General features: G+C 45.8%; 2 protein-coding genes across 5 annotated transcripts in view; one reads left to right on the forward strand and one right to left on the reverse strand.

Moving 5' to 3' along the window:
- Nucleotides 1-3,022: 3,022 nt before the first annotated feature.
- LOC127959198 (FUN14 domain-containing protein 1) lies at nucleotides 3,023-8,492 on the reverse strand. Its single transcript, XM_052558223.1, has 5 exons — nucleotides 8,325-8,492; nucleotides 7,420-7,576; nucleotides 3,836-3,911; nucleotides 3,618-3,746; nucleotides 3,023-3,413 (listed from the first exon to the last, which is right to left on the reverse strand). Exons 1-5 carry the CDS (start codon nucleotides 8,347-8,349, stop codon nucleotides 3,336-3,338), a joined length of 465 nt encoding a protein of 154 aa, XP_052414183.1. The 5' UTR covers nucleotides 8,350-8,492; the 3' UTR covers nucleotides 3,023-3,335.
- Nucleotides 8,493-8,733: 241 nt separating this feature from the next.
- The window catches only part of LOC127959181 (lysine-specific demethylase 6A-like), a 30,560-nt gene continuing 27,817 nt past the window's right edge, over nucleotides 8,734-11,476 (forward strand). Inside the window, exons 1-2 of one of the 4 annotated variants that reach the window (XM_052558185.1) lie at nucleotides 8,734-9,410; nucleotides 9,508-9,571. In XM_052558185.1, coding sequence (XP_052414145.1) covers nucleotides 9,250-9,410; nucleotides 9,508-9,571 — 225 coding nt within the window. In that variant the 5' untranslated portion in view covers nucleotides 8,734-9,249. The remainder of the gene's footprint in view (nucleotides 9,411-9,507; nucleotides 9,572-11,476) is intronic. The other 3 variants (XM_052558186.1, XM_052558188.1, XM_052558187.1) reach the window with 3 other exon arrangements.

Genomic DNA, 11,476 nt, shown 5'->3' on the forward strand with positions numbered 1-11,476 from the left:
CCAACCAAGGTATTGAAGTTTAAAAAATCCCTGTATCATGAACACTAATTAACATACTTTGTCAAAAAGATAAAAGTGGGTTTTGTTCAAAGTTGCATTTATTCATTAACATAGATCTTTGATATGAATGTTTTTGGTGACTACATATTGCCAGCTAAAAAGTAACTAGTAACTTGTACTCTTGAGTATTTTTTGAGAAGAGTACTTTTCACTTTTACTTAAGTACTGTTTTGACAGCAGTACTTTTACTTGTAATTTAGTATTTTTTCATCAGTGTAACAGTACTTGTACTTAAGTACAAATTTTCAGTACTCTTTCCACCACTGCATCCTGCTGGTCATTTGATGGTGAGAAGAGCAGCAAGCAACACGAGAAAGGGCTTGACTTGGCTTGACCTAACCCTTGTAACCAAAGTTTTAGAAATGATAATGCAGCTTGACCCCTCCAGCGAGCTGCAGTTTTATTTGAAGTTGGTGTTGCATTTTGCTTCATAATACATTATATTCATAAATCTGATGCAAAGTAGATTTTTTTTTTTTTACAGAAAAATCAAATAGTATATCATTAAAGGATTTTAAGGTTTTAAACTGGCTTTACCATCAAGAAAAGACAAGCATATCACACATAGGCCATCCGTACTCCTCACCATCAAAAGGCAGCAGGTGCATAAATACACTTACTTTGTTTTTGTTTACTCCATGTAGTTCTGAGAGCTGAGGTGCATACTTTGGTTTTCTCAGATACATCAAGGTAAGGGCACAAAGGTCTGTCTTTCCCTCTCTCTCTCACACACACACACACACACTTCTGGACCCTTGATGGCATAACGCTTCGTCCCTGGAGTCATACCTCTGGCAGGCTGAAAGAAGTGAGTTGTCTCCATATTGGTGGAAAACCACACTTTGCCATTTTTCCCAATTCACCCTGATACAGGATCCTCTGAATCCTATTCGCCTTGGGGTCACTTCATCTACAGTGATATCGTTGACTTGATTTCAAATAAATGCACAGACACTATTTAACTGAACAGAGATGACATCACTGAATTCAATGATGAACTGCCTTTAACTATCATTCTGCATTATTGAGACACTGTTTTCCTAATGAATGTTGTTCAGTTGCTTTGACGCAATGTATTTTGTTTAAAGCGCTATATAAATAAAGGTGATTGATTTATTGATTGATTGATTGATTGAGTGGAAGCTGGAGAGAATGATGAGGATGCCACAAGAGGATCTGACTCTCCTGAGTCTGTGGTATCAGAGGGAGAAGATAATAAATCCTGCAGCTCGCTGGAGAGGTCAGGCTGCATACTCATTTCTAAACTTTGGTACAAGTCAAGCCCTTTCTCATGTTGCATGCTGCTCTTCTCACCATCAAATGACGAGCAGGATTGCATGCAATCTGGGGCTCTAGTTGTCCTGGTCTCCGCTGTCTTTCAGGACAGTAGAGGTCCTTTCTAGGTGCTGATCCACCATCTGGTCTGGATACGTACTGGATCCGGGTGACTGCAGTGACCCTCTGATCTGGACACAGACTGGATCTGGTGGCTACGGTGACCTTCACAGACTAATATTAGCGTAGATGATTTCGACAATGAGTAGGTCCTGAAACCTGTTGTCTAACCCCAATAGAGTTCAGAATGTCTATAAATGCTGATCCCAATGCATCTTTTTCATTATCAACATGGATATTAAAATTGCCAACAATTAAAACTTAGACTCGGAAATAAAATCAGTAAACTCTTTAAAAAAGTCTGTAGACAGCAGAAGTGAGAGAAAAGTGTTGAAATATTGATAATTTTCTTACAAAAGCATATGGATTCACTGCAGGATGCCTTTATTCATGCTCTGGAAGCACGTTTTACTGATACACACTTTATTTAACGTGTTTTGGACTGTTGAACAGAAACACCAGCCCACTGCAATAATAGAGCTTAGAAGAGCCAGGACTATTATAATATACCTCTGATTTGGATTTTTCTGAAAGAAGGTAGTCATATGCACATAAGATGTCTTATGGGTGAGTATAAAGTGGTTTCATTTTCATTTTTGTGTGAGCTGTCCCTTTAAGTGTGTGCAGAAGTGTTGACTGTTGTGATGATGTTCTGAATGGAGCGTAGAGGAGAAGTTCTGAAAGGTTCTGCTTGTATTGAGGTCAGAGACCGTCCTGAAGATATTTGGCAATATGTTCCAAACATAAACAAGCAATATAGGTCCAGTGTGTCAAACATTAGATATTAAGGCGGACAGTGGTGAAGTATTTTTACTCTGCTTTAAAAGTGTCTGTACGTTATTGAGTGTTTTTTCTTTAGAAAACTTCTTCACAAAGCATAATATTGTACTTTTTAGATTAGATTAGATTCAACTTTATTGTCATTGCACATGTAAGGTAGGAAGTGGAGTCCCTGTGATGCGTTGGCCGTTTTTAAGCACCCTCTGCAGTGCGTTGTGTGTCCACTACCAGACTGTGGTACACCTGTTCAGGATGCTCTCGATCGTACACCGGTAAAGGTTCACCAGGATGGTCCTGAGGAAGAGGAGGTTCTGGGGAGTCTTCTTGACCAGGCTGGAGGTGTTTTCCTCCAAGATGGTGGTTCCCAGGAACTTGCGAGACACATTCAACAACCATCCCGTTAATGTGGACGGGGTCACGCGTGCTTCCTTTCTTCTTCCTGTTCACTATGTTTCATATTAAATCTTTTAATACTTAGTTACATCAAAAAATCTAGTGCTTTCTTTTACTTGACTACAATAAAGTATTACATTATGTTCATACATATTAAAGGTAAAAACTATTATTCATGAACAAAATACAATTTTATCAAAAAAAAAACTGATAAAGTACAGATACTTTTAAAATTTACTTCAATAAAGTTACAAAATACTTCACTACTTTCCACCTCTGCACACCGAGCACAGATAGAATAAATTATTTCAGTGATAATGGGAAAAAATAGTTAAACAATACTTAATCACAAAATACTGCTGATCGTAACAAAAATAATCAAGATGTCAAAAAGTTGAATCGGAAGTGATTTTTATTTACAATGTAAACATTTCCCATAAAGAAACAGCGAGTGAACAAAAATAAATCTGCTGGAAAGTAAATAACATAAAATCCCAATGTATTACGAAACACAAGATCACAAAACCTGCAGCATTAGCAGAGAATAATTATCTTCCATCTGATTGAGTTTTCAGAAGCAGGTGTTTAAGACTGACTCTTGGTGGAGAGAACAAGATCACTTTCACTTCCACATCAAACACTTTGTGATTGAAGAAGCCAGACGATCATCAGGTGTATGATGGGAAGACGGTCTTCACAGTTTCAGCTCAAGAGGCGAGGCCAAGCAGGAAGCCACCGATGAATCCACTCGAAACCACTATGTTTTTCTTCACAAATTCAGTGGCCTGAAAAAGAGAGGTTTATAACTGCTCTTTACCAGCAGAGGCACTGCTCCACGCAGAAAATCACCTCAGAGCAAACTAATATTATAACTCATCTATGCGATGGACTTCTGAAGCAAAGGAAATCTAAACTTGTGTAGTTCTATGATTGATCTAGTCATTTGAAGTTTTGCAGAAAACATTGATACGATTATAAAGTGTTTTTACCTCCTCAATGAACGTGTTGATCTCAGGTGCAGCTTTACTGGTGTTTTTCTTCAGATGTCTCTTTGCTTTGTTAACATCTTTCTCCACTTTCTTCCAGTCGACTTGGACGTATCCGCTGTGATTGGCTATCTGCAAGACAGCGAACGCTTCAAGTCACTTTGTGCCACAATAACAAAGAACAGTGAATGGTTTATTGTTGAGCAGTTCTTGGTTCTGACCTGCAGCAGCAGAAATCCTCCTCCGACGGCCGTAGCTGTGATCTTCCCCACACGCTGGAACAGATACCCCACACACCTGCGCAGAACACACTCCATCAGGACTAGATCACAGACACCGACACACTCCGTCGGGACTAGATCACAGACACGACACACTCCATTGGGACTAGATCACAGACACGACACACTCCGTCGGGACTAGATCACAGACACGACACACTCCGTCGGGACTAGATCACAGACACGAGACACTCCGTCGGGACTAGATCACAGACACGACACACTGCATCGGGACTAGATCACAGACACGACACACTCCGTCGGGACTAGATCACAGACACGACACACTGCATCAGGACTAGATCACAGACACAACACACTCCATCAGGACTAGATCACAGACACGACACACTCCGTCGGGACTAGATCACAGACACCGACACACTGCATCGGGACTAGATCACAGACACAACACACTCCATCAGGACTAGATCACAGACACGACACACTCCGTCGGGACTAGATCACAGACACCGACACACTGCATCGGGACTAGATCACAGACACGAGACACTCCGTCGGGACTAGATCACAGACACGACACACTCCGTCGGGACTAGATCACAGACACCGACACACTGCATCGGGACTAGATCACAGACACAACACACTCCATCAGGACTAGATCACAGACACGACACACTCCGTCGGGACTAGATCACAGACACGACACACTCCGTCGGGACTAGATCACAGACACGAGACACTCCGTCGGGACTAGATCACAGACACAACACACTCCATCAGGACTAGATCACAGACACGACACACTCCATCAGGACTAGATCACAGACACGACACACTCCGTCGGGACTAGATCACAGACACGACACACTCCGTCGGGACTAGATCACAGACACCGACACACTGCATCGGGACTAGATCACAGACACGAGACACTCCGTTGGGACTAGATCACAGACACAACACACTCCATCAGGACTAGATCACAGACACGACACACTCCATCAGGACTAGATCACAGACACAACACACTCCGTCGGGACTAGATCACAGACACGACACACTCCGTCGGGACTAGATCACAGACACGAGACACTCCGTCGGGACTAGATCACAGACACGACACACCATCAGGACTAGATCACAGACACGACACACTCCATCAGGACTAGATCACAGACACGACACACTCCGTCGGGACTAGATCACAGACACGACACACTCCGTCGGGACTAGATCACAGACACCGACACACTGCATCGGGACTAGATCACAGACACGAGACACTCCGTCGGGACTAGATCACAGACACAACACACTCCATCAGGACTAGATCACAGACACGACACACTCCATCAGGACTAGATCACAGACACGACACACTGCATCGGGACTAGATCACAGACACGAGACACTCCGTCGGGACTAGATCACAGACACGACACACTCCATCGGGACTAGATCACAGACACAACACACTCCATCAGGACTAGATCACAGACACGACACACTCCGTCGGGACTAGATCACAGACACGAGACACTCCGTCGGGACTAGATCACAGACACAACACACTCCATCAGGACTAGATCACAGACACGACACACTGCATCAGGACTAGATCACAGACACAACACACTCCATCAGGACTAGATCACAGACACGACACACTGCATCGGGACTAGATCACAGACACGACACACTCCATCGGGACTAGATCACAGACACAACACACTCCATCAGGACTAGATCACAGACACGACACACTCCATCGGGACTAGATCACAGACACCGACACACTCCATCGGGACTAGATCACAGACACGACACACTCCATCGGGACTAGATCACAGACACGACACACTCCATCGGGACTAGATCACAGACACACTCCATCGGGACTAGATCACAGACACCGACACACTGCATCGGGACTAGATCACAGACACACTCCATCGGGACTAGATCACAGACACGACACACTCCGTCGGGACTAGATCACAGACACACTCCATCGGGACTAGATCACAGACACCGACACACTGCATCGGGACTAGATCACAGACACGACACACTGCATCGGGACTAGATCACAGACACCGACACACTGCATCGGGACTAGATCACAGACACGACACACTCCATCGGGACTAGATCACAGACACGACACACTCCGTCGGGACTAGATCACAGACACGACACACTCCGTCGGGACTAGATCACAGACACGACACACTCCATCGGGACTAGATCACAGACACCGACACACTGCATCGGGATTAGATCACAGACACGACACACTCCGTCGGGACTAGATCACAGACACGACACACTCCATCGGGACTAGATCACAGACACGACACATTCCATCGGGACTAGATCACTGACACGACACACTCCGTCGGGACTAGATCACAGACACGACACACTCCATCGGGACTAGATCACAGACACGACACATTCCATCGGGACTAGATCACTGACACGACACACTCCGTCGGGACTAGATCACAGACACGACACACTCCATCGGGACTAGATCACAGACACGACACATTCCATCGGGACTAGATCACTGACACGACACATTCCATCGGGACTAGATCACTGACACGACACACTCCGTCGGGACTAGATCACAGACACGACACACTCCATCGGGACTAGATCACAGACACCGACACACTCCGTCGGGACTAGATCACAGACACGACACACTCCATCGGGACTAGATCACAGACACCGACACACTCCGTCGGGACTAGATCACAGACACCGACACACTCCGTCGGGACTAGATCACAGACACCGACACACTCCGTCGAGACTAGATCACAGACACCGACACACTCCATCGGGACTAGATCACAGACACCGACACACTCCGTCGGGACTAGATCACAGACACCGACACACTCCGTCGGGACTAGATCACAGACACGACACACTCCGTCGGGACTAGATCACAGACACCGACACACTCCGTCGGGACTAGATCACAGACACGACACACTCCATCGGGACTAGATCACAGACACCGACACACTCCGTCGGGACTAGATCACAGACACGACACACTCCATCGGGACTAGATCACAGACACGACACACTCCGTCGGGACTAGATCACAGACACGACACACTCTGGAATGGATTCTGAGCTTAGATTTTAACAGCAGATGGTGCTCTAATTTAGTTTTTATCTGCGGATAAAGAAGAGTTGAAGAGAGTTTGTGCGAGTCTTTAATATCACCTCAGCTCAGAATGCTTTTATGATGCAAGATTAATGTAAACAGCCCACTGTCAACAAACTTGTGATTCACTTTAAATTTTTCAAATCTTATGAATGATTATTTTAAGTTTGAGTGTGTGTAAGGCGTTGGAAATGAGCAGAGTACGGCTGTTTCTAAAGCTTGCAGCGCCATCTGCTGTTCACAACTAACAATCAGTTTTAGAGGATCACGATGCTTTCAAGAAATCTCAGAATGGATGCGGAATCATTTCTTGATTGGTGCTGCATGTATTTATTGTCCCGGCTTCACAGAAGGGTTGTGGGAGTACCAGCCGGCCGCTCCACCCATCAGGATCTGTGTGGTCACTGAGTGTTTGTGTGCGATGGGTCCAGAGCTGCGTCCGAACACGGTGCTCCACCACTGCTGCGTCCGGACACATGCGGTCAGATCCAGCATCTCGTTCGCCTCATCTTCAACGTCCGGTGCTTTCAAGAGGAGAACATGAGAGGAATATTATAAAAGCTACTCATGTTACACCTTAATCAAGATCATGTCTTATTCAGAATAAGGTGAATAATCAGATTAAAAGATCTCTGTTGACATTATTCTTAATCAGAGTACCTTCATAATCGGGTTAAAATCTGAATATTGTTGTCCATGTAAACATACTCATTCAACACGACAATATATGGTTTATATGGTCCTTAATATAATTATTACTATGTCATTATAATAAAATATATGATAATATCTTTATCACTGCTCAGAATGTAATGAAATGTGTTGAGATTCTCTGTAAGGAAACATATCATAGAAGGATTTATTTCAGAGAGCCATTTGTTCAGTAAACCCGTTTAATTATTAAACATATAAAAAAGCAATTTTGTTTAGTTTCCCTTGCTGTCTCATCTAAACCACACTGAAGTATTACATTCACTGAAGATTCATTCCTTTAACTGTATATGGCTGCTATGTTTTGACTGCAATATTATCCTTAAAAAACTCTCAATACTCGATAAGATAATTTCAATTAGGTGAAATGTGACCAGGACATGAAGGAGACGATGACAAAACTGAAACTAGCTCATTATTATCAGTTTTTGTGTTCAAGAAAGCAGCGAAGTCTACGAGCGTCGCTTCATTTAACGGGCTCTGTGTTACACATGCAGTCTCGACTTTAGAACACAATAACGGCGACAAAGACTTGATTTATTCTCATAAACAGCCGCTCACCTCTGCTCTCTTGTTGTTCCGCCATTTTGGGTGCTGCGTGTGACGTCACGACGTCGGGTGACGTTGACAGCCGCTCGCGCCGCCTACAGCCACGTCAATGTTTAAAACATTATACAGGACGGTTATATATTCCTGCGATTTCATATCCATAACGCACACAAACACAGATGTGTGTAAACACGCGTTCGAGCTGAAGTATTCGTTCTGAACTTGAGTAATTGAATATCTTCAATTGATTCAATCATGAAGATTCTTAAAGAAAACGAGTGACATTAGTAATAAAGAGTGCGGTGCATCTGTAACGGTGAACGCACTGGGCCTCAGCTGCAGGGCTGTCAGTCCAATTTCCCCATTTTATGAAAACCACGCCTCTTTATTTGCATTTCATAACAACAACGCAAACAAGCCGCTCGGAATCCTCTGTTCGGAGGAAACGCGTTTGCGCCGCAGAACTTTCCCACGCTTCGCGTCCACCGCTCGGGTCTCTCGGGTCAAACGATCGCTACAGGACAGAAAACACCGAAAGGACTGAAGCACAACATTTTGGGACGAGGCCAGTGACGCGCTCGCGTTCTGCGCAGCGATTGGCTTTCGGGCCCGTGAGGGCGTGGCAACGGCGACGGCGTGGGTTCGCCTGTGTGACACAATTACAACAACTTTAATCTGCTAGCGAACACAACTTTGAGATTGTTTGAATACGTTCAGTGTTTTTAAGTGTGCACGCGCCGCACGTCACATCAACACAGAGCCGCCGCGTCACAGTTTATTCCTGCAAAACAATGTGAGAGGACGCGTCGCTGGAGGGCCAGCTCACTTCTCACGGGATTCAGACGCTGAAGCGCGGTTTACTGGAGAAAAAGTTCGTGTTTATTGTGGCTTTTGGACGCACGGAGCTCGCCTTCCCTCGATTTCTCGGTGCGATTCCATGAAATCGTGCCGAGAGTCGCTCTCCGTCGCCGCCGCTCGACGCCTCAGCGCTGCTGGTGATGAGGAGGAGAAAATGGCGGCGGGAAAAGCGAGCGGACCCGAGGAGGACGCGCCGCGGCTGAGCGCGCAGGAGAGCGACGCCCTGACACGCGTCGACAGGTCGGAGCCGCGGGCGTCTTTTGGCTGCTTTCTATTCATTGTTTCTGGGTGTGAGAAGTGTGAGGTGATCACAAACCCTGTGTGTGTGTGTTCGCAGCTCTCTGTTCGGATACCAGGGGCTTCAGGAAGATGGCGCCAGTATGAAGGCCCTGCTCGTTAAGGTAAAGACGCGCGTTTAAATTAACGCATCACAAAGCACACATGCGGTGCGAACTGACAGCGAGGCCAGGGTTTCCGAGCGGCGACGCGTCCTTATTTCCTCCTCTGAGCGCACGGCTAACGCGCTCACATTGACGCGGACCTTAGCTGCGGTTCTGCCCTGCGATCACACGAGCGTTGCGCGGAGGCTCGGCTCGAATCGCTGGCTTCACAAACACTGGTAAACGCGGCGCGTCCCTAGCGTCAGCCGCGCGTCTGTCTGTGTGTTTATTCTGTAACGTTGGGTTGTTTGTGGACTCGGGCGTCAGTGTCTATGATCACTGTATGTTTTGGGGCTTTATTTCCCTCAGCGACCGAGAGCTGAGCTGGTCAACGCGTCAGAGAACTCCTCGCACCCGGTCTTACCGGGAGACGGTGTTTGTGTGCGGGGTAATGGCTGCTGGGGCCGGCCCAAGATGGCGGGGGGAGAGGAGTGAGAGCTAGCGCGGTATAAAGCAGAAAGAGACGCGAATAACGGGGAAGAAAGCACAGCTAGCATTATCACTGCCATCCAGCCCCGCAGAGGCTTCTGGGAACCCGGCCTCCTGTGAGAACTCCTCCGTGTGGTGTAGCGAGCTGAAGTGAACACTAGAGAGTAAACACTAGAAAGGGGCGCAGTAGTGAACACTAGTGAGGGGCGCTGTAGTGAACACTGGAGAGTAAACACTAGACAGTGGCGCTGTAGTGAACACTGGAGAGTAAACACTAGACAGTGGCGCTGAATTGAACACTGGAGAGTAAACACTAGACAGTGGCGCTGTAGTGAACACTGGAGAGTAAACACTAGACAGTGGCGCTGTAGTGAACACTGGAGAGTAAACACTAGACAGTGGCGCTGTAGTGAACACTGGAGAGTAAACACTAGACAGTGGCGCTGAATTGAACACTGGAGAGTAAACACTAGACAGTGGCGCTGTAGTGAACACTGGAGAGTAAACACTAGACAGTGGCGCTGTAGTGAACACTGGAGAGTAAACACTAGAAAGGGGTGCTGTAGTGAACACTGGAGAGTAAACACTAGAGAGGGGTGTTGTAGTGAACACTAGAGAGTGAACACTAGAGAGGGGCGTTCACCAGAAATACATGTTTCTGCTGGATCTGATGTAATGCTTGTAGTTCTGCTGTGGTCCTTCATATCGTGTATCTGCTTTTATACACATGACCCCTGACCCCTGGTTATGGGGGTCAGGATCAGCACCATTGATGGGGTAGTTCACTAAAAATACCCTTCTGTGACACTCTTTAGTTCACTTCATTTCCAGCGATATCATCAACTTTTTTGTGACTGAGCTGGACGATGAAGTGACTTTAAGTGAAAAGTGTTTACTGTTTAGCATTATTACTCTCAAGTGTTTCTGTTAGTGACTGTAAAGCTGCTCTGACTCAATCTGTTGTTGAAAGTGCTTTATACATAAGGGTGTCTTGATTTACATGGAAGTCAAAAGAAGATATTTAGAAAAGTGTCTTGTGTGGTGTTTGTCCATACGCCGGAGGTCCACGGGGTCCAGTGTTGTTTAGTGTTCTCTAGACAAAAACAGTTTAAACATTCCTCAAAATATCCTCTTCTGTAAAGGATGAGGAATGATTGGTTCTAGATGGATCCTGTATTGAGCTGGAAGCTGGACTGGTTGTTTTGGGTCAGTATTTGATGGGGTTTGTCTGAGGGTTTGCGCTGTGAGTGAAACACGTGGAGCTGATTTGTGGTTCACTAGAGCGTCGTCCAGATGGAGGTCAAGTATCTGTGGTTTCTTATAGCTCTGTGTCGTCTCTGATGTGGATGTGATGATTGCTGTTTATTTTAACAGACTTCTTGCGTCTCTGGATCTGAATTGCATTTCCTTCTCAATATGTGTTGGACTGATCAATGA

Source organism: Carassius gibelio, chromosome B6 (assembly GCF_023724105.1).
Source record: "Carassius gibelio isolate Cgi1373 ecotype wild population from Czech Republic chromosome B6, carGib1.2-hapl.c, whole genome shotgun sequence".
NCBI lineage: Eukaryota > Metazoa > Chordata > Actinopteri > Cypriniformes > Cyprinidae > Carassius > Carassius gibelio.

Bases quoted from the DNA above. Each gene is read 5' to 3' on its own strand.
- LOC127959198 (XM_052558223.1), bottom strand. From the start codon at position 8,349: ATGGCGGAACAACAAGAGAGCAGAG. The intron at 7,577-8,324 runs GTGAGCGGCTGT...TCCTCTTGAAAG, and splicing joins GGAACAACAAGAGAGCAGAG to CACCGGACGTTGAAGATGAG. The intron at 3,414-3,617 runs GTAAAAACACTT...TCTCTTTTTCAG, and splicing joins TCAACACGTTCATTGAGGAG to GCCACTGAATTTGTGAAGAA.